At 38.3% G+C, this 24,758-nt stretch overlaps 1 protein-coding gene across 31 annotated transcripts in view; it reads right to left on the reverse strand.

Moving 5' to 3' along the window:
- The window catches only part of NRXN3 (neurexin 3), a 1,690,724-nt gene that overhangs the window by 843,494 nt on the left and 822,472 nt on the right, over window positions 1–24,758 (reverse strand). For all 31 annotated transcript variants that reach the window (XM_058429925.1, XM_058429924.1, XM_058429914.1 and 28 more), the window contains one exon: window positions 21,267–21,386. In XM_058429925.1, the coding sequence (XP_058285908.1) occupies window positions 21,267–21,386 (120 nt within the window). The remainder of the gene's footprint in view (window positions 1–21,266; window positions 21,387–24,758) is intronic.

The raw sequence follows: 24,758 nt of genomic DNA on the forward strand, positions 1-24,758 counted from the left end.
GGGACAGCATTAGGAGATATACCTAATGCTAAATGACGAGCTAATGGGTGCAGGAAATCAACATGGCACATGGATACATATGTAACAAACCTGCACATTGTGCACATGTACCCTAAAACCTAAAGTATAATAATAAAAAAAAAAAAAACCAATATCATGAAGAATGGTGTTGTTCCAGATATTGATAATTCTCCCCTAACTCTTACAAAGAGTTATGAACCAGTATTAAATAAGCACTTAAAACATTCATACTCAATAGGTGTTTAAAACATAGAGAAAAGAATGCTTTTCCAGGAATAAGCTGGAAGGTCTAATGAGGAAACACGGGAGACCTGAACAGGGCAGGACTATTTCACAGTTAGGTCCTCAGATCTCTTCCCGGCAAACATCATTACTTAGACCATCCAACTTGAAGAGCAATAGAAAAAAATTCAGGCCGGACGTGGTGGCTCACGCCTGTAATCCTAGCACTTTGGGAAGCTGAGGCGGGTGGATCAGGAGGTCAGGAGTTTGAGACCAGCCTGGCCAAGATGGTGAAACCCCATCTCTACTAAAAATACAAAAATTAGCCAGGTGTGGTGGTGGGCACCTATAATCCCAGCTACTTGGGAGGCTGAGGCAGGAGAATCAGTTTAACCCAGGGGACGGAGGTTGCAGTGAGCTGAGATTACATCACTTCACTCCTGCCTAGGCAAAAGAGCAAAACTCTGTCAAATAAAAAAGCAAAGAGACAAAAAGAAAATAAAAAAAGAAAAGAAAAATAAAAAAGAAAAGAAAAAAAATCAGATTCAATGGGGTCACCTGAATGTCAACCCCAGGAATTTTATTTTGTACACAACTATTGTTTTTGCAGGGAGAGAGTAGGAGGAAACTTACGCTGGTAAGCTCAAAGTAATTATACTTTTTTTCTTTAAAAAATAAATCTATAACTCTTAAGTTGGGTAGTAGACATATGACTATTTTATTATTCTTGTACATTGCACATATTAACATATAGTACTTGTCTGTGTTCAATAATAAAAACTTTAAAGAGCAAAAAAGTAAGTTATAGTATTCAGCAAAGGTGGCAAAATGTTGACACTTGTTAAGAGTGGTGAGTACAAGGATGTTTAACATTTTCTGTCCTTTGTGTATGCTTGAAGTTTTTCAAAACTTTAAAATTGAATTGGGCTTTTAAAAAAGGAACGTGCTGCTGCTTTTTGTTCTAAATTGATTTGGGGTGACAAGGTTTAATTGTAGAGTTGATTTGTAGAAATGGTTTTCTAATTTCTCAACTGGAGATAGCTTTTATCTTGAGCCCCCCAAAAACACAGAATAACCCCTTCTTATGTGGATATCTACACAATTTACAACACAGCGGTAGGGTTTACTTCCCACTTGGGAAAACAAAGTCACAGAGAATTGGAGTCACCTTGGGCTGTCCTGCTTGAGCCACATGACAGAGCTTAAACCCTCTAAGCCACAGAACCAGAAAATCATAGGATTAAGAGGTAAATAGTAGCCAACCTTGTACCTACCATCTCAGGGGTGGTAAATGACCATGATTTATAAGTTTCTCCCCCTTAACTCTGTAATCAACACATTTTTCTGCCTTTTTTTTTTTTTTTTTTTTGAGACAGAGTCTAGCTCTGTCGCCCAGGCTGGAGTGCAGCGGCATGATCCTGGCTCACTGCAAGCTCTGCCTCCCGGGTTCACGCCATTCTTCTGCCTCAGCCTCCCTAGCAGCTGGAACTACAGGCGCCCATCACCATGCCCGGCTAATTTTTTGTATTTTTTAGTAGATACAGGGTTTCACCGTCTTAGCCAGGATGGTCTCAATCTCCTGACCTTGTGATCTGCCTGCCTCGGCCTCCCAAAGTGCTGGGATTACAGGCGTGATCCACTGCACCTGGCCTTTTTGTGTTTTTTTGTTTGTTTGTTTGTTTGTTTAGTTGGTTGGTTGATTGCTTTCTGTTGTCTTAAAAAAAAAAAATTCATGACTTTTTTTTTTAAAAGAGACAATTCCAGGTATGTAACATGGCTGAACTGTCCTAACATCACTACACGTGAGTCTTCTCTTCAATACTAACAGTTAACAGAAACGACAACCCTCATCAACTGCAATCAACAATGCAGCGAAGTGGAGCTACATGTTTTAATGTGCGTGCCATGAACAAAAGGGTTAGAATACAGCGTAGGTGTACATATTGTAGATGCTTGGTTAATTCTCACTCTGAATTTAAACAAAACCACTAAAATATTTGATACACCTGATGTCTTTGCTACATGAACTTCTTTGACACAAATTCTGTAAGTTTACAAAATAAAAGTATCCAAAGTTTCTTCTGTTATGTGTGTGTGGCGGGGGGTGGGTGGGAGCGGTTATCTACACACTCTAAACATTCAGAACATGTCCTTTTAAAAAAGAAATGCTGCACACATATCAAATTGAGGCAGAAAATAACAGTTTTGAATACCTCAAGCATTTCAGTTTAGCAGTAGTGAGTCTGAGCAAGAATCAGAGCCCTCTAGTATTTCATTTAGCTAGAAGTCTGGAGATGGGGCACCGTATCAGAACTTAGCTGATGGAATTTTATCTACATCAGGGAAAAAATGAACTTGGAATGAACTTGTTCTTAGCCACACACAACCAAGATTATTAAAATTATAATCAATCAGGGAGACCATAACAGTTCATTCCACTGGAAATCATATAATAAATATGATATTATATTATTAAGCTATTCTAGCCATTTTTAATGGTGACTTTTTTAATGGATAGAATAATATGTGCTATCTGGATCATGGAAAAAGAGGCTCTAATATAAGTGGATTATTTTAACTTAAAAACATCTTTAATTGTAAAAACAACAAAAAAAGCTAAGGCTATAAAGGAATAATCATCAAATCTTATGAAGTTAAAAATGGAGTAAATTTCTTAAATGTTTGCCATTTCACCAGTTCTTTGACTACTATAATTGGCTGTGCCCATGTGTATGTAGCAGCTTATATTCTATTTTTAAAGTTGAGGCTAACCCTAAAATTACCAGTGCTGACACTTTAGTTTATGCTTTTGGGTTTTTTGTTTTGTTTTGTTTTTTTGCCATTTACCACACCTATTTCAAGAGCCTCCTAATAGCTTTCTTGATTTTGCTCATTCTTCTCCAAAATATTCACTGAATCTGCACTATGTATCAGACATTACACTAGGGTCTGTTTATGCAGCCACATGATGTCTGCTCTCAGAAAGGCTTACAATCTTCTCTCCACAAGGCTTACAATCTCTCGGCAGGGCTTACAATCTTCTCTCAACAAAGCTTACTGTTTTCTCTCAACCTGCTTCTCACACTCTGCCAGGAGGAATCTTTCTAAGGCATATCTTTGGGCATATCACACACTTGCTCAAAAACTCCCAGTGGCTCATTTCCTGCAAATCCCATGTAGGTTCGATATAGAGACTGGGAATATAAAGATAAGGCATTGTACCTACCCTACAGAACTCACAGTTGACAAGGAGCCAGAAAAATTAGCAAATATGTGTAAGATCAGTGCTACAATGAAGAAATGTTTAGTGAAAGAAAGGAAAGAGAGTAAGAAACCCACTCTTTTTTTGTTGTTGTTCTAAGCTGTTCTAAGCAATGTACAAGTAAAATAATCACATAGTCCTGGTTCGAATTAGAAAAAAATGTCACACACAGGTAAACGTGTATAAACATGTAAATGCCACACAAATATTCAGTACAAGGCCCATTGAACATACGTAGATGAACAAGGTAAGGAAGGTAAGCCAAATCAATAAAGCTTAGGGCACATTGGGGAAGAGAGTTTTCCCACAGGTGCATGGGTTTATGAAAGTGAGTCCCAGACTTAAACGGAATGTTATGTTTGGAGAAAAGTCCTAAAATGTCTTAATTGCCAGGGAGGTTTGAGATGTTTAAACATAAAAATGCATTTTGACATGAAGAAATATGAAGAAAGACTCTCATCAGATAACTTCTACTGAGTAAGTACTAACTACCAACGTAGAAAATGAGATATTATTGAGTAGAAAAGAAAATGGTCACAATTTAGGGACAAAGCTTAGATGGCCACAAAAAAGAACATACTGAGGGCGTTGCTTAAGGTAAGAGGATATGGATTTGCAGGAAGTAATTGCCAAGTACATGACTTTTTCTAGCTGTAAGGCAGGGGCCAGGAAACCAAGCAGGGGAATGTCTTTGGAATTTGGATAGTGGGTATGAGGTCATGAGGCAAGGGCTCCTGCATATTAGTGAGAATACCATTTGTACTCTAGACTAGAAACTCCAACTGCCACATGCAGGCTAGTGAAACATTTCAGATTATTGACACAGAAAGTAGTGTCAAGAGGTTTAAGGTATGGGAGAACTGAAAACTTAGGACGCAGTACCAGCAGTAGAAACTCCCTTTGCTATGTGGCCAGGTATTTGAGGAAATCAGGTTATTAGGAAAAAATATAACATGAAAATTTAAGTCACCAAGGACAATGCAAAGGATGGAGTGAGAAGAAGGCTATGAGGGAAGAACTCAAGTTATTTTTTACATCCTGAAGGTCAATAGATGCTAATGACGAGGACGGGGCGACATTACATAAAAACATGTGACTTTAAAAGAATAAACATCACTGAAGAATGATTGTAGAATCAAGGTCTGACTCCAGGAATTTAAAACGTTAGGAAAAAAGCATCCTTCACTAAAGGAGACTTTAAGAGATGCTCTCTCAATGCAGCATGTCGAGATTTTAGTTAACGCATAGATGTTGAAGTTGTAAGGGAGTTTGTTCACGTTAGGAAAACATACACCATCAAACGACAGTGTACCTCACTGTTGGTAATTACTTGTTCATTCCTGGTCTGCTACCTATTTAGCATGGAAATATTTGTCGCCAGAAATTACAAACACTATTGGCTGGGCGTAGTGGCTCACACCTGTAATCCCAGCACTTTGGGAGGCCAAGGCAGGCACATCGCTTGAGTCCAAGAGTTCGAGACCTGCCTGGGCAATATGGTGAAACCCATCTCTACCAAAAATGCAAAAGTAGCTGGGCATGGTGGCATGTGCCTGTAGTCGCAGCTACTCGGGAGGCTGAGGTGAGAGGATCACTTGAGCCCAGGAGGTGGAGTGTGCAGTGAGCTGAGATCATGCCACTGCATGAGAAAGTGAGATGCAGTCTCAAAAAAAAGAAAGAAAGAAAGAAAGAAAGAAAGAAAGAAAGAAAGAAAGAAAGAAATTATCAACACTATTTATATAAACACCATGCAAAGGCCCAGAAGTAAATGAATCACACTTTTCTCAAATTAATAAATTAACCATAAAAGAAAAATCATGCCTGTGTGAGGACGCTTGGCAATGAGTTTAAATCGTTATTATCTAAATATTCTAACTAAATTATTAAGATGTGTTTGTTCTCAGAAACACCTAGAGTATGAAAGTGTAAATTCCCTACATAATTATTCTCAGAAGTGCCAGTTTTTAAGATGGCTAAATTTTCTTTTTTGAATTCTCTCCCCACCAACCCCCATCTGGCATGTCAAGCAATCGCACTCATCATATTTCATTTCCTTCAATACTATCAGCTGCACTGGTTTCACAGAGCTAACAGGATTCTGCTCATTGGAATTGATTATCAAAATCAGCATGATTAAGGTTTTGGTCGAATCCCCTAGTGTTCGGCAGCTGAGCCCATCATGGAGCACCCCTGAGTAACAGGGAGGGTGTGGAATAATGTTCCTGAGACCTGGGATGTGGCTCCTTGTTCAAACTCCACCAGAGAGTGATCTGCAATCATTTCCCCATGGCAGGCAATAATTACTGCATTAGACCACTCAGATAATAAACCAGAAACCCCAATAGTTCCCTCGTTTCTTCTCTCAAGAAATTTGCTGTGAATAAAGATGAGAGTTTGGCTATGGGTCTTCCACTGCCTGGTCTCACGTTTCATGTTAAAGCAGATCAGTATCAAGCTGGCCTGGCCTTAGAGCTTCAGGCTCAAAGCGTTTTGAATTAGGGAGCAGTGACTGTGAAATTATCTACTGTAAATATTCCATTGTAAAGACTACATTAGATTACATTTTATGGCTTTAAATGAGTAGATTTAAAAATAAGTTAATATGTACAAAGTTAAGATTATATGTTGAAAGTTCTGGTCATAACAGAGGCTGAAAAAATTGCAGCATTGTTCTCTCGGTCTTATAAGTGACAAGAGCCAAAGATTCACAGACCAGTAATTTTCTTCATTCCAGGCAAGAACCAAAATTAGGAGATAAGATTACTAAAGACACCAGAACACCTCAGAATGTTCTTGGAGAGGCTGCCTTAAAAATTCAGGATATATTGGGTACTGTGATGCATTCCTGTAGTTCAAGCTACTTGGGAGGCTGAGGCAGAAGGATCACTTGAGCCCAGGAGCTTGAGGCTATAATACACTATGATTCAGCTGTGAATAGCCACTGCACTCCAGTCCTGGAGACAGAGCAAGACCCCAGTTCTAAAATGAACAAAAAAATAAAATTCAGCATATTTACAGTAAAGGTAGTAGGCCCTCCAAAACCTACTTAGGTTGCTAACTAAATTATACACACTTATCAAAAAACAACAGATGCTGGCAAGGTTGTGGAGAAATAGGAACGAACATGTTTACACTGTTGGTGGGAATGTAAATTGTGTAACCATTGTGGAAGACACTGTGGCAATTCCTCAAACATCTAGAAGCAGAAATACCGTTTGACCCAGCAATCCCACTACTGGGTATATAACCAAAGGAATACAAATCATTCTATTACAAAGATATATGCATGTATATGTTCATTGCAGCACTATTCACATTAGCAAATACAGGGAATCAACACACATGCCCATCAACGAGAGACTGGATAAAGAAAATGTGATACATATACACCACAGAATACTATGCAGCCATAAAAAGGGATGAGATCACGTCCTTTGCAGGGACATAGATGAAGCTGGAAGCCATTATCCTCTGCAAACTAACCCAGGAACAGTAAACCAAACACCGCATGTTCTCACTCATAAGTGGGAGCTGAACAAAGAGAATCCACAGACACAGGGAGAGGAACAACACACACTGGGCCTGTCAGGGGACAGGATCAGAGCAGGGAGAGCATCAGGAAAAATAGCTAATGGATGCTGGGCTTAATACCTAGGTGATAGGCTGATAGTGCAGCAAACCACCATAATATATGTTTACCTATGTAACAAACCTGCACAGCCTGCACATGTACCCTAGAACTAAAAATAAAAAATACATATACACATTTCCAATCAGGAATATGTTTACATTTGAAATCAGAATATACAGAATATTTGTGCTGTTTGAATAGTCTAATCCCAGTGACCCTACAACCCACACACACCCTCTTCTACACAGCCTCTACTCTAGAGGAAACCACAGTGAGCACAAAGCAGGAAAGTTGATTCTCTAGGAAACAGGGTGAATACACAACAAAAGTGATAATCTACTCAAAATCCTACTTGCTGTATTTATTGGTAACATTTTTCTTTAGAGGAGGTTTTACATTTCCAACATAAGGTGCTACCTGAAGCTTTACAAAAACTCTTTCCCAGGCCCAATACTCTGCTTTGCCTCCATTATTTATAATCTTTGTTAACAAAGCTGAGACTGTTGCGAGACTTCCATAGTGAGATCATCTTCTATTAATTGACAAATGCCACAAAAGTTAGAAAGAAAAGAAGCCAGGATTTGAACTGACCTTTTACTCTCAGGTCCACACTAATTCCCTTTAGATGCCAAGCCAGAGTGTCTCTCAGCACTGAATATAAATGCAGCGGGATTTGGGATAAGGCATGAGGATGGATTTAAGTGACCAAAGATGACTCGGGAACACAGGTGAGACTTGGGCTGAACCCCAAAGGTGTATAGATCCAGAGAAGAGAGGCTTCCAGGGAGAAAGAAGTACAGCTGCAAGGGCATGGAGCATAATGACGACAGAATATGCTAGTGACAGGGAGAAACCTGATCTTATTAGAATACAGAAAGCCATGAATATTCAAGAAAATGTGGTTCAAGGGACAGCTTTTGAAAAACAGATTCTGGAAGACCTTGAAAGCCAAGTGTAGGGTTTGGACTACATTGAGAAGAGGTCATTGAAGGTTCACAAGCAGAGGAGTGACAGGACAAAAATGGTATTTGGGGGAGACTGATCTGGAACTAGTACATACAGTAGATTTCAGAAATACAAGCCTGGAGAACGACAATGGAGAGGTCAAAGACTGTCAAGGACTGTGAAGTCTTCTTCACCATCATGGCTTCAGTGGTTTCAAAGCAATTTACTCCTTCCTGGCTCCCCCTCGGTCTGCAGAATCCGCCACCAAAGGATTCTATGTGACAAGAGATGCAGCTTCAGGAAATAGAGCCACAATCAAATATTACCTAGGAAACCAAATATAACTAAATGCAAAATGTTACCCCACACTGAGAAATAGCTGTGAAATTTGGTTATAGCTGTGTTTATTGTTCTTTAAACTTTATATAATAGGAAAATATGCTAAAGTAATCCAAATGCAAATTAAATAAGTTAGATGTTGAGAATACATGTGCTGTGTTGTAGGGATTAGAATAAAGCCTCTAACAATACTGAGAGTTTGTTTCACTAAACTTTCTTGTTTTAATATATTATTTTTGATTTGCCCTGTTCTCAGGAATTTTCATGAGTCGGGGACAATACGATTGTGTCCATGACATGTATGTTGAGCTGCAGGCCCTTTTCTAAAGCTCACCTCCCACAACCTCCACCAGCAGCAGGGCACTGATGTGAGCTCTAACCAGATGACACACTTCAGTGCCAGTGTGAGGGAATCACATGGAAATTTTAAATAGGGAGAAGAGAAAGAACACTTACTCTTAAGGGCAGATAAAATCCAGATGACGCCTCCCTGCCTAAATCCTTTTTTACAGAAACAAAATCATACCCCAAATATCGAGAATTTAGGTGGAATAAAGGGGCTTTATGCCAAACATCCACAAAGGCAGACAGACCTGATCTGTGGCCCATGTAGATACCTTAACTTTACAGAAATTACAGAAATACAAGTCTTGCCAATGGACTAAGATGCAACCGAAAGCTATAACTCCTTAAGACATAGAAACAAAGGTATTTGGATAGAAAAATCATCTCAGAAAAATTGGGAAAAATCCTAAAGAAAATTTATATTTATTCATATTACTTATGTATGCACATACATGCATTTGATTTCACTCATATAAGAATATCTGAGTAAAACTGCAGTTTTAGATTTAGTAGAGGGCTGATTCCAAAGAGCATGTAGTTAATTTACTGGGAAATAATGCCTGAAGTTAGATGCTATTGTTTCCTACCAATGCTCCTGAGAGTTGTTACCGTTTACAAGGTTTGACTGAATTCTCCTGCAGGGAAATACAAATTTTGCAATCCAGGGTGTGAAAAAAATCAAGGGAATTTTGTGTTTTACATTTTCAGTATATAATGCATCCAACTTCTTCAATCATATAGTACTGATTTTGGTCAACATAAAACTGTGGGATTTGATGATTGACGATAAAGTTCTACTCTCTCACTCGGTCACTAGAGTACTAGACTGTTACAAGAAATCTCATCTTGTGAAATAAACCACAATGTCACTTTGGAAGTGAGTGCCACAGAAGAAACTGGGACCAAGAGGCTCTTTTCCCATATTATGTTATAGCGGTCTTTTCCCTCCAACCACGATCCGCTGTAAAACCATTTCCCTTTTATATAGATGTATATATGAATGACTGTTCAGAAACAGCAAGGCTTTCTTTGAGAAAGGAGAAGGGCAAGAGTGAAAAGAAATGGAAACATCTTGACATTTTCACTTTTTATCTGAAGAAGGAAATTGCATATTGGGATAGTTATTATAATTCCCATATGCCTAAAAGCATTTCTTCTGGCAAGAAAACACCTAGTCCTAGTAAAACTGTTAGTGTTCTTTTCATGAAAAGAACGCTAAAATCTTTGCACAACTCAGATGCTGAAAATATGCAAGACTCAGTCATTCACCCAACAAATGTATTTTGAATGTCTGTTATGCACCTGACACCATGCATATTCTGAAACAAGGTCATATTAATAGTTGATGAAATTAAGCATGTTTTTTTCCTACTGCCTTATACTTTTATGTGTTTTCCACATTTTCAACAGTGAGCTTTTATAATTTCTATATCCAAAAAAACTCAGTTAAATCAAAGGTACCAATAATGCAAGTTTCCTTCATTTCTTCTGTAGGCATGTAGCAAAATCATAAGTGCAAACCAGTGCCTGATGATCAAAATAAGGACAGTCAATGGCCAAAACACTACAAGGTACAGAAACACCTCCACTTTTCTGAAGTCTCCAAATTCTTTGTTTGAAAACATTTGTTAATTTCACTTGGCAAAGGGACATGAATCAGTGGGCAAAGATCCACAATAAAAGGGTAAGTTGAGAAAATAAACTATAATTCTAAGTAAAGAAAATAATAAGAACCACTAGCTTTTCAAGTCAAATCAATGCCTGCAACCACTTAGCTTAATCAAGTCTTTTCCGAGGGAGTGGAAGTAAAAAGTAATGTACGCCTGTAATCCCAGCACTTTGGGAGGCAGAGTTGGGAGGAGCACTTCAGGACAGGAGTTCAATACCAGCCTAGCCAACATGGTGAAACCTGGTCTCTGTTTAAAAAAAAAAAAAAATAGCTGGGCGTGGTGCCTGGTGCCTGTAATCTCAGCTATTCAGGAGGCTGAGGCAGAAGAATTGCTTGAACCTGGCAGGCGGATGTTGCAGTGAGCCGAGATGGCACCACTGTACTCCAGTCTGGGTGACACAGCAAGGCTCGCAAGACTCCTTCTCAAAAAAAAAAAAAAAAAAAAAAAATTAATGTAGCCCTCCTAACCGAAACACTCAAATTAAGAAATGCTTGATAGAGACACACTGTAGAATATTTCATACTGCCAGGTCACTCTGGGACTGATGTAAAGCCTCAGAAAACTCTTAGAATTTGCGGCTTGAAGCACAGCGCATTATATGTTATGTCTTCCCCTGCTACCTTCACCCTAATCTCACAGTGCAAAGGTGAAGTCAGGTAAAAAAGAAATAGGTTGGCATCAAGTTTCAACCTAAATGGAGTAACAAAGACTGGAACTACAACTGACCTGATATAACCAGGAAAATGACAACACATGAAACAATGGGTCATAAGACACTAGATATCAGGCAAAGAAGAGCTGTGGTTTCTGAAATAGAGAAGATAAACTAAGTGAGATTTAAGATTGCTCCAGCTTACTGCCCGGAGGGAATTTCTGCATCATGGAGCAGGCAGGAAGATTCCAGCTGGAATCCAGCGTACTCCTGCAGTTATATAGATGGAGCTAAGACTCAGAAGAGACTCTCAGCTGGCTAGAATGCAGAGCTAACATGGAGCTGGAGAAAACAGATCTAAAAGATCACATATTGTATGATTCCATTTATATATATATTCCAGAAGAGACAAAAATAACAAATGCTGATACAAATTCAAACAGCGATGACCTTAAAGGGAAGAACTAACTGGAAAGGGGACCTTAGAAGAACTAACTGGAAAGGGAACAAGAAAAGTTTCTGAGAAGATGAAACTATCCTTTATCTTAACTGTGATGGTGGTTACTTGGCTATAAGCATTTGTGATAATGCATGTAAGATCTATGCATTTTGCTGGATGTAAATTTTACCACCTTCAAAAAATGATCTCTTCCTTCCCTAAAAAGAAAGTAAAGGAGAAAAATAAATGAAGAGAACAAAATTATATTTATTATTTCTATTTTACAAGACAAAGTAAAGTAATTTAGATCTTTCTTGTGCCTTTAGATGTGGAAATAACTATAGGAAATTATGTCCATATTGAAAAATATGTTGGAATTGCCACCTGTATGTGACTAACGTGGTAATATAAAAATTGTCTTCTGTGAAGCAATAGGCTCTAAGTGGATTATTGCTGTCACCTTAAGTAAGTAACTAGCCAAGGACACCAGAAATGAATGGGCTATAATTAAACACAGCAGTGAAAATGGTCCACAAATATAGCATATGGAAGATGGCTGAAATGAAATTATTGAGGCCACAAACTCCAACAGCGTATGATAATCCATGATAAGCTATATGCCTTTGAGTTATGGAGACTATTTTTTCTTGAACCATAGGACCAAGTGTCTACTGGGGTTTGTAGAAACCAGTGTGTCACCTATGAGTCCCAGCTTATTTTCAGGGAGGGCTGTGAAAAACAAAGCTGCGCGCAGTCCTGGCTCTTGCTGAATCGGTTTAGTATTGCACGCATATTAATATTAGCCGTGGTAAAGCCTGAGGATACACCAAATCGTCCCTTCTTAATATTGATGGAACTTAAAAGCAAGTGTGATTCCCATGGGCAACAAGCTACAACCCACATCTATAGAACTGTTACTAAGAGTACCACTAGCTTCATTCTGCTCTTAGAAGACCTGGGTTTCACTGCTGTCTTCTGACTTCCCTTTGGCTCCATAGAATATCTGCGGACCCGAGAATAAAAACAGATGCAGAGAAATAACCTTTGGTGCTGCCACTCCTGACGTTTCTTTTGCATCTGTCTTGCCGTCTGGGACCTGGCTATCATGGAGCTATGCTGTCCCTCTCAGCCTCACTGACTTCTCAGGACTCAGCCTCCTCCCTGCTTAGATGTACCAAACCTGCAAAATGGCACTTATTTGATGGAAATTCTGATCTTATTCCCTGAGCAAATCAGTCCTACCTTAAATGCCCTCATTTAAAGTGAATAAAATAAAATAAATAAAATAGCATCCCCCCAAAAGAACAACACAGACACTAGAAATTACAGTATAATTGATGCTAACAAAAGTCGTTAAGCTCTGTGGCTAATGTGAATCTAAAACCCTATGAATTCAGATGAATTTTCATCAAGAAACTTTCCCTGAGGCGTTAAGAAGATATTGGCAGTCAAGAGCCCAGACTTTGCAGTCAGACTAACATAACTCTGAATCTTTGTTCCTCAACCTAATAGTTTTGTCACCTTGAGCAAATCACTTGATTTTTGTCTCAGTTCTCTCATCTATGAAACTGGTATCACAATAGTATCTACTTTTAGGGTTGCTGTGGGGTTTAAATGACAATGAATTCAGCACATTGGGGCACACTGTTAAGCGGTTAAAAAAAGGTAATTGTGTATGAAAGAGGTATTCAAGGTAAAAAAAAAAAAAAAGAAACTGAATATAAATTAATAAAAATTATCCAAAACGTAGGGCAAAAGCTAGTGGAAAAAAATCACGTGTCTTTTCAATGTTCTATAAGGACACTGTTTAACAGGCCCACCCAAGAAACATTTAGCTCTATGGGAGAAGTACCTGTGTCTGGCACTGACATTTATTATTAGCGGGGGCCCAGAGTACAGAAGATGCCCTCTGAACCTGTAGATTTTTGTTCAGCACAGATGTTCAGTAGAAAAGATAACCCCAAAGATTAAGAGATTTTTGCTTTGTAGGACATTTACCACTTTTAAATCTAACCTAAATTTGTATTTTAATATTCTTAAGGCCTATAAATATCCAGTTCTCCAAATAGTCTTTTGTCATCTTGTTGTTTACACTGTTACCATCTTGTTTCTCTCATTATGGAGTGAAATAAATTTGACACAAATTCATTCTATATTTGCATGAGTGTTTTGTTTTCAACTTTATAATAATTATATTTGTATGAGTCATGTTTTTAACTTTTTGAAAGTAATATCGAAGAGTAGCCGGCAGGGCCATTATGTGCCATATCTCCTAAACTTCACCATTACACATTCAATTTATTATTATTCAATTTATGTTCGTCAAATTTATTCTTACAAGATAGGACCTACAAAATATCTGCATTTTAGAAGCACAGTAATTATCATGTCCAAGGTAACATAGATATTAAGGGACAGAGTCAAGATTTGAACACAGGCCACCCCATTACACATTAGTGGTCTCGTCCACCATGCTATATGACATATGTTGGAATTGAAATCAAACACATAAAAATCAGAAGATCTAGGTCAATAGAGAATGAAAATATAAATAGTTGGGAGTATGGGCAAGATACTCTAATTCTATAATGGCTAAAGATATTTTAATTCTAAATGTCCTCATCTGAGTGTTAAGAAGGCAGACCTGAAATGTTCTAAATTCCACAATATGATACAATTAATCATCAAGAACACAATTTCCCTTTTCCGGTTCTATGTTTTTATGCAATTTGATTGTCTGTGAAGACTTTCCCACATGGAATTAAGCTTCCTAGTCTAATATTAGTACAGATGTTAAACTGTTATTTCTAATAGTGACTAAGTGGCAGCAAATCGAATAAGAATGTGAACTTTTATGTCAGACAAACCTGGGACCAAATCCTCAATCAGCTATATTCTAACGGTGTGATTTCAGTTTTGTCATAATTAAAATCAGGAATATCATACTATAATATTTTCTTAAGAATTTGGGGATGATTAAAAGGATGATATCCTTACAAAGGTCCTAGTAGAGTGTCAGGACCATGATAAGGACTTAACAGTTGTCAAATATTATAATTAGCTACAATAAAAACTACCACTAATCCTATTTACCAAGTACCTATTACACTCCTTACGCTATACCAAAGTTTCAGGAAGCTAAGTGAACAATTCAACTTCACAGATAGAAAGACTCAGGACAGTCATTTAAAGCAGTTTGATTCTAGAGCCAATTAAATTAATGACTATGCTTTCATTTCTTTTATCATTTAGTAAGTTATACACATTACAAATCAAACTTTTAAAAATTGGATTCTTTAAAAATAAATTTTCAAGATTGATCTCCACCAACAACTCAATGAAATAAATCCAGATTTGAGCCCTATGAGGCCTACATTTAGGACGCAGCAATGATTTCAACATAGGGGAGTTTCTCCCCAAGAGCCGGGCACCATAACATGCGTTCTATTGAAAGAAGTTCGGAAATCTAATTTTATTTTTATATTTTGAAAAATACATAGCATATAATGTTAAACCAAACAAAGCAGGGTAAAAACGTCAAACAGAATGTGATCCTAACCATGCTAATGCTTAAAATGAAGACCGGAAGGAAACACCCAGAATGTTAACAGTGGCTGCAGCATATTTTTTCCCTGCTTTGCCAGCTGGAACGCTACCTTTCCTTTCCAGCCCTCTTCCACACCATGTTTGCTTTGAACGTACTTATAAATTTTTCAAGGCAGCCAGGCACAGTGGCTCACACCTGTAATCCCAGCACTTTGGGAGGCCGAGGCAGGCAGATCACGAGCTCAGGAGTTCGAAACCAGCCTGGCCAACAAGGTGAAACTCCGTCTCCACTAAAAAAATGCAAAAATTAGCTGGACGTGGTGGGTGGCACACACCTGTAGTCCCAGCTACTCAGGAGACTGAGGCAAGAGAATCACTTGAACCCAAGAGGCGGAGGTTGCAGTGAGCTGAGATTGCACCACTACACTCCAGCCTGGGCAACAGAGAGAGACTCTGTCTCAAAAAAAAAAAAAAAAAAAAAAAATTTCAAGTCTTAATGAAAACTATCCTAAAAGCAGCTGCTCTTCATAGAGTCTCAACTATGGGGACAGCTGCCATTACTCCACATTATGACTCCTCACTATATACCGTTCATGTTTCTACTGAAGTACCTTCATATGTGTCTTTCCCCATTAGACCAGAAGGTATTTGAGAACAAAACTCTCTTATTCATGATTATATCTGCAAATAAGAAATGTTTGGTGAGTGAATGAATCAATACACGATAAAGTGCATTCTAAGCAAAAAAACAATTGTTTTACAAGTGAAATTCTCATATATGGCCTATTCGCTGGGCAGGCGGAGTCTGAAAACAAAGGCAGGGAATGAACACATAACCAAAAACATGGATGTATTATACTATGATATCCTTAAAATTTACTGCTATACCAGTAGGTCTGGAACAACATAGGTTCATAACAACATAGGTTTTTAACATAATGTCTATGTACCTATATGGACCCAAGAGACAGAATAAGCGTAGACATATCTGTCCCCTTCTTTGCACACTAAGTAATGCATACATTGCTTGTTTTATTCTGAAGCTTGAATGGGAAATGTGTTTTTAACAGATTCAATCAATACACCAACCTACATTTAAAAATAAATAAACCCACACAATAAATAAAAAGCAAAAGGCCAATCAATAGCCCACACTGCAGCTTAACAGCCACTCCTACAGAAAACTGTCTGAAAAAGACGCTTTACACTCCACTATCTGCACTATCCACAGCTGCTTGCTATTGATTTGTTGCAAGCAAAGGACATCTATTATCACATGCCAGTGTGAACCGAGCAATTTCTCCAACAGGCAGCCTGCAATGTGTGACTAGCAATGTAGCACAGGGTGGCCGGCTCCTAAGGGTGGGCTGAGGACCCACGTTCATTCCCTTTACTTCACCCCCACAAAGCCATGATGAGCACCCACTTCCTAAATTCAGGAACTTGATGTGTGTTAAGGACTCATGTGCCAAAGACTGTCCTATATGTGCTTCTCCAGGGCACCAGAAGCAATAATCAGACCCCCAAATTATATGCCACTCAAAACAGTTGTCATGTACATGGTAAAAGCCAACAATGTTGTTAAGGGTAGGTATGAAATGTTTAAAACTGCTATTTTCACAAAGTCCATAAAAATGACAACCCTTTTGCACATGTGTGGGTGCACCCAGGAGGATTCTATTCTACACAACATTTTTCGATGTTCGAAGGAAAGAAAAACTCAACAGCAGGCTGACAGTGACAATGATATTACCACAAAATATGGGAAGGAGATTCTGGATTTGCCTGGTGCTGCCATGGCTACAACATGCTAGAATTTCCCAGGTTCTCAGTCCTGATTTAAAATACTAATAAGAACCCAATATCAAAAAAGAATATTCCTATCAAGAACCTTTGTAAGGTTCCATTTCTTTTGTTGTTCTTAAAATGTAGCCCAAGACAGCTTTCACTAAGTTGATTTTCAGGTGGTGCTCACCCTCTGAATAACCAACGCCCTCAGTTTTAAATGTTTCACAAGAACTCAAGATTATCTTGGAGAATGTTACTTATGTGTTCTTCCACAGATCATACTGATTTCTACATTAACTCAACATTTCTTCTGGGATTGTAGAATCAAAACAGCCCTAAAAGTCAACCCAAAAGAAACTCCCCATGACTTCATCATTACATAACATTGTGGAAGGTCACATCTAAAACTATGTAAGACAATTAGCAAATCAATTACACTTGGGTTTCCAATCAGAGGCTTTTTGTTTCCTAACCCCATACAAGGGAGTCACTCTTATACAAGACAATCAGCTCTAAAGAATATCAGCTTTGCACAGCTATGTTTATAAGAGTGAAACTGAAATTCATCCCACTGCCTCCATCAACCCACCAGGGTCACACAAAGAATAAAGAAATAAAGTGAAAACATCCAGGCTTGGCCAACTCACACTAAATAAGACTAAGTTTTAAAATGTACACTCTACTCATAGAGGCAACATCTATGTAACAGCACATTAACATTGTCAGGCAAATATATTTGGTAAAAAGGCAAGAAAAACACAAAGGTCATAAAAGAACGAATGCTAGGAAAAAGGAATACCCTAAAATGCAGACATTTTTAGAGGCTTACAAGTCATGCCTAGATATGATTAACTTTTTTACACATGATGGATTAAGTACCTTATTTTGGAAAATATAAGACCTAGCTATTTCCCTGTTGAGTAAGTTTCAGTTTTTGGATACGCAGTAATAAACTGAAGTGTTTTCATGTTCATTAATTGAGGATCAATCTGTTGCCCTGAGAAACAGCTCCTGGAAAATGAGATATCCGTAACCATTTTTCCCCCACAAAACGCTTTTTGCAATTAAATTTCATCTCTAACCAATATGCATGGTCCTATGATAGCATTTAAATGGATACAATTTGTTTGAGCTATATGCAACATTCTACAGAACATTCTCTTTGCAGGAATTAATTAGGTAAAGGCCAGGTTTCCTTGATGGCACTCGACTTTTAATGCTGTGACCCATTTCTGTTATTTAGGTCAAAGGCAGCCCACTTGTGGCAGGCATGTTACCAAAGCAATTGCTGATGACCTCTGTGATCTTCCATATAAGACCCACTTTCTGATTTTCTCTATATTCCTTCTCATTATTATTCTTCCTCCTCCATGAACTTGTCTTTCTTTGCAATTTCCCCCACCGCTTTTTGCTGATGATAAGCATGAGCCTATTCAAGTCTGCTGGTGACGATGAAGGTTAACACTTGAGTCCTGATACAGGCTACACCACCAAAAATTTATCAACAAAGGTAAGCACATAGAATATCATACACATAACTTCATTTTGAAGATGTTTGTGAGATGAAATAGCCCATTATAACCCTAAGGGCCAAGGCTGATATAGAAAATAATGGCCTATGATATAGTGAGACTGCTTTTTCTAGGTAGAACAAACTGGTTTTGCTGCTAGTTCCAAAAGAGAAGGTCTTCCAGATACCTTGAATACCAATTATTGGAAACAGAAATGCCCAATGTAATAATTTTAAGCAATCTACCATTTTGCTATATTTAGTTGGATTTCATTAAAAGTTTATATTCAAACTTCACAGTCATATCCTATATGTCTTAATTCTATATTTTTCTCACACTCCACAATTAAGATGTGTACTTCCCTGTAATCCCAGCACTTTGGGAGGCTGAGGCGGGCGGATCACGAGGTCAGGAGTTCAAGACCAGCCTGGCCAACATGGTGAAACTCTGTCTCTACTAAAAATACAAAAAATTAGCTGAGTGTAGTGGCAGGCACCTGTAATCCCAGCTACTCGGGAGGCCGAGGCAGGAGAATCGTTTGAACCTGGGAGGTAGAGGTTGCAGTGAGCCGAGACTGCGCCACTGCACTCCAGCCCAGGCAACAGCAGAATGAGACTCTGTCTCAAAAAAAAAAAAAAAAAAAAAAAAAAAAAAAAAAAAAAAAAAAAAAAAAAAAAAAAAAGATGTGTACTTCATCATTTGCATGTATCTATCCAGTCACAGAAGCCGTGGTCCAATCTCCAGGTGGGGGACTAGGCAAGTAGCTCCTGTTAGAGAGGCAGGTTCCCAAGTCTGCTACAATGAAAATATTTAGCTGCTTTGTTACAGAATAAAATTCAAAATGTATTGCCCTAAACCTACATTTGCTAGAAATATTTTTGAACTGTGATAAGCTGTTGCCACAAAGGAAAGCTGACATTTTCCCAATGTAAGTTCTAGTGCTTCATTATATCCCAACAAATTCCCCAAGTCAGACAGTGTGATACTCCACATCCCAGACTGAGACACAATCTGCTCTTGATAAAACCAGAAACAGTCACAGAACGCTAGAAATAATCCTTCCTGATTTTTACCAGAAAATAATGCCTGGCATGGGGTGACAGACAGGAACTTGTCAAAGACAGAAAAAGACATACCTACCTTCTGAAGATTGTGCATGTTCACCATGTTAGGACAACTTACCTTTACACCTGTTCTGTGCGGAAAGTCTCTTCCTGACCATTTTGTACCCAGAGTGGGACGTATTTGCGACAAGAAATAAACTTGTGAGGATGAAGAAGCATTAAGCCACCATTTAGAGAAAAAAGCCTTCCTAGTGAGTGCTATACAGACAAATTGGAGGAAAAAGAAAGAGCATGTAGTATAATTCCTCAGGTTCTCTGGCTGGCTGGGTTTATAACTACCTGTTTCAGAGTGAAACAGTATTTCCACATCATAAATATGGCAACATGACTTTCAATAATACCAAAAGACTTGGTAAGAGCAATCTTATACCAAAACTTTCTCCAGACATCGTATCCTTCACATGACAGATACAGAGACATATGCTTATGTAATTAGATGAATGCGTATTACATAATTTTATCTCTATATTGCCAACTTCTCCACTTGTTTCTCCTCAGTGTACCTTAAGAGAATGAAAGAGCATATGGGACCAAAACTACTGAGAAAAAATGGGAAAAAGAACAACAACAGACAGCTGCACACAGATAAAAAGCTGAGAAATAAAGAATCAAAAAAACCATATAGAGCTGGGGGGCATAACATTGTAATTGGTGTCTGCTCCCATGTGGTCACACCATAATGTGACTTTACTATTTTCTCAGATAATGTCATGCATCATTTTTCTAAAACCAAGAGGTCAAATGAGTCTGGATTATAAAACAAAGGCTGCATTTAGAAAGTCAGAAGGTTAGCAGGACCCACTAAGTCAGGGATTTTCAACAAATCTCTTTGCCACGGTTATTCAGAAATTTCAAGTCTTTACTCATCTTTACTATGGTCACATCAAGAAAATAACATGAGAAAGAAGTGGAGACACAGGTTATAGATGCCCACAGCATTAAAGTGTCTCCACCATCAGTGCTAGAAGCACCTTCATGAAGTCAGAACTAAACCCACGAGCCAGAAGCATCACTAGTGGACACAATTAACAATCACAAGACTCTCTTCTAATAAAAACCAAATATACAATATATACATATAAAATATACTCACAAAATAGAAAATACATACATACATATATATATATACATACACACACACACATATACACACACATACATACAGAATAGCTACGTGTATATAAACCAGATACCAATAAATTTAGTCAGAGAGAATTTCTACCCTATACCTGAAAGATACCCAAGAATGCTTTAAGCTTTGCTAATTGTAAAAAACAAACTCTTGAATGTCTTTGTCATTTGTAAAGCCTAAGAAATTCAGAGAACTCAAACTTTTTGAGAAAACAGCTATACCCTTTAAATAGCCTCAAAATTCTAGGCAATGCAAAAGGGGAGAGTCTCAAAATTATTAACTAATTTGGAGGTAAATTCAATAAGATAAGGTGATTTAATTCATGAAGAATTGAAGCCCTTACAACAAAAATATTGCCCGAATTGGTTTGCTGCTGTGGTATTGTTTCCCAGTCGCTATTCTAATCTAAAGAAAAAACATAGGGAGTAAGCAAGTGGGAGAATATTTAGTGTTGGTAAGCAAGACACGTCTCTTCACTCTTCTCATAAGAGCACTAGTCATTTATTTCCCAAGTTCCTGGAGGAGAGAATTACTTATGAATCTTTCAGAAGAGCCATCCTTTTACATATTGTCCTTTAAGATTCTCCAAATCTCCAAACATCTTGACAAAGTTCCAGTATGAAAGGTTGTTGTACTTACGATCATTGCACTGGTTTCCAGAATAAGAGGTCATAGAACAATCACAGGTGAAGCCCTCCCATTGTTGCATGCAGACCCCCTGGTTGGCACATGAATCTTCCTGGCAGGTGGTACTGGGTCCTAATAATGCGCAAGAAGAGGGGAAAAAAAGAAAAAGGAGAGAGAAGAAATGTTAAAAATTAGATTCAAAGAAATCACCTGAATTTACCATTCTCATGCCCCCAAACATTTGAAGACACACCACCAAAATTGTCAACTCAATCTCATGCAACAAGAACTCAGTATATACAAAAGATGATGGAAATACACACTTAGCCACAAACTATCAACAGTTACACACAGAAGGGAGAGGGCTGAACACACTGTTCTCCTTTGGGTTGACTCTGCAAAATAGCTTCATCTCTACCTTTCAACTAGAAAGATATCTCATTTGGATTATAGTCTCTTTTAATGTAGAATGCTAACGCAGAAAAAAAAAAATCATTCCCATGATTCTTACAAATTAAGGCACAGTGTTTTTTTAATCCTGAAACTAAAAGTCTCTATGTCTACTTTGTGACATTAAAAAGATGTTTAATGATATTGATAATGATGAAGAGAAGGAGAAGAAAGAGGATTTAGCAGCCAACATGTATTGATGTTTTTTAGGGGGCGAATACTGGGTACTAAGCAATGTATTCACATTATCTCCCTGAGCTCTCTAGGTACTCTAAGAGGTAAGTAATTATGATTACCTCCACTTTACAGATTTTAAAAAATTGAGCTCAGGAAGGCACAGTAATTTACTCAAGGTCACACATTTGGTAACTGATGTCCAACTTCGGTAAACTAACTCTAAAACCCATGCTGTCAACTATACCAGTGGTTCTCAATGTGTATTTCTGAGACGACCACCACCTGGGAATGTGTCAGGAATGCAAATACTTGGAGCTCACCCCAGACCCACCGAATCAGAAACTTTTGCAGGGAGGCATACATCTGTTTTTACAAGCTTCCAGGACATTCGAATGCAGTCTGAAGTTTGAGAGCCACTGCACTACAGCACACTGCTGCTCTGGGTATTCTAAAAATGGATTCTTTTTTTTTTTTTTTTTTTTTTTTTGAGACAGTCTCACTCTGTTGCCAGGCTGGAGTGCAGTGGCATGATCTCTGCTCACTGCAGTCTCCGCCTCCTGGTTTCAAGCGATTCTCCTGCCTCAGCCTCCCGAGTAGCTGGGATTACAGGCACACGCCACTACACTCAGCTAATTTTTTTGTATTTTTAGGAGAGACAGGGTTTCACCATGTTGGCCAGGTTGGTCTCGATCTCCTAACTTTGTGATCCACCCGCCTTGGCCTCCCAAAGTGCTGGGATTACAGGCGTGAACCACTGCGCCCAGCTAAAAATGGATTCTCTTAAATGGAGTGTGCATGCACTGGAGCATGCAAAGAGAATCATTTGTGCTATAGAAAGAAAATATTAGAAATTGTGTTTCTTTTAATTAATTCTAAATTATTTCTATTTCTGTGTGTCTTTCATATGCTAATATATAAGAATAACAGTACATGTGTATAACTTATGAGTAAGTTTACCTACTTTGAAGGTAATCTCAAGATCTTTTTCTGATATGTGGGGGCATTAAAATTTTTTTGATGATCTCTCTCTTACAGATTGCCATTAAACTCTTTCTTTCGGTCAGCCTGGCACTTCTCTTCAATCATTCTCTCTCTTTTACTAATATTTTCCGCCTTAACTTTGGGATTAAAGATAAATCTATACCTTTGGGATTATCTGAGCTCACAGGAAATATCTTAATATTGAGTATAACCCCATGAATTTCCCAGAGAATATCAGCAAAGGAGATGAGCCCTTTGACTCACAAAATGTATTAGTCCGGAACTAATGCATAAAAGCACTTGACAGAGTAAAACATATAACCATTGCAATAACAGTATATTTCACAGTTTCTAACGTAAGCCTCACAAAAGCAAGAATATTGAAATGAAAGAACACAGGGTCCTAAAGATGCATGTTCAAAAGAGATGCACAACTACAAAGCGTTCGTCTTCTGCGTGGCAAGGCATTTTGTATTTATTCATGAAGGGTGGAAGCAGGACAGGCCATCACTCATAAGACAATGCTATGAGGACATGACATAAGAAAGTTCAAAACAATTACTAACACTGGGGTTACAGTACTGCTGCTGGCTTTCTGCAGCTCCTATTGGCCATGTGGTTCCCCCATGTAGAGATGAAAGGAGGTACGTGGTCATGTTCTCAGTGGGTCTTAAACTTGAGCATTGTGTTATACAAGTTTCATTAACAATGGTAAATCAGGACAGCTTCTTTCAAAGGATAAAAGCTTCTGAGAAGTCCACAGGGGCTCCCTGGCCAAACAGCTCTCACCATACAATTGGCTAGTAATTCAATTGTACTCAATAATCAGAAACACATGGAAGGTTTATGGAAGGTTTTACTGTAAAAGGCAGTAAAACAGCAAAAACTCTGGGAAAACACAATAATTCTTTGAATGTTGATTGAATCTAAAGATGAAGCCTTTTCCATGTCTTTCGCCTTCCCTCTAACAGCCAAATTTTAACCATTTTCTAAGGACCAGCTTGAATGCCTTCTTCAAATGAAACATTAGTCAATAACTTCAAAGAATAATTCTCCCGCTTTGTTGTGGCCCTAGCAATTATTATCTGCGTCATTAATTTTTGCACATAATATTCAATTTAGCACTTTATTACACATTGCACTGTCTTCTCCTCATATAATCCTCTAATTGCTTTATGTTTTTACTATTTTATCATCAGAAGTTTGAAAGCTGCTTGCTATTAGAAAGCAGATAATATTCTTGGGTTAGGTCCTGGTGGCACTAAGTCTATTGTGCAGATGCAGAAACAGTGTTTCAGTAAATGTTGGGGTGATCTGAATTGTAACCACCCTTGATTTGCTGTATCATGCTTCCAAAACCTGAGTGTAGGAGCATGTCTGCACTCTGCAAAGTGAGTAATCTTTTCCATTTGTCAAAAGTTCATCAGGGACCAAATACAGGGTGGGGATTACAGGTTATTTATCAATTCCACTGAATTTGCTTCACTTGCATTAAGGGACACAGGCCATGTAGAATCAGATAGTACTGGAAGACTGACTACATTGTAAGCATCCAAGAACAACAGTATTGTCACTAAGGACTTAACAGAACTTTCAACTTCTCAACAACCTGGAACTAACCTTGAACCTCCTTTCAAGATTGAGCTCCTAAGAGCCCCTTCCTCCTTCTCCAGTCTCATTTCTTACCATATGTCGCTAGCTCACAGTGCTACAGCCCTCTCCTGCTTTTAGTCTGTAACACAACGATTCCCAGAGTGTTGCTCCTAAACCAGCAGCATCTGCATCTCCTGGAAGCTTACGAGAAAAGCACACTTTAAGTCTGTACCCAGACCTATTGACTGGGGACAAAATTGAGGAATCTGAGTTGTAACAAGCCCTCCAGGTGGTTCAGATGCC

Source organism: Hylobates moloch, unplaced genomic scaffold (assembly GCF_009828535.3).
Source record: "Hylobates moloch isolate HMO894 unplaced genomic scaffold, HMol_V3 SCAFFOLD_16, whole genome shotgun sequence".
In the NCBI taxonomy this organism is placed as follows: Eukaryota; Metazoa; Chordata; class Mammalia; order Primates; family Hylobatidae; genus Hylobates; species Hylobates moloch.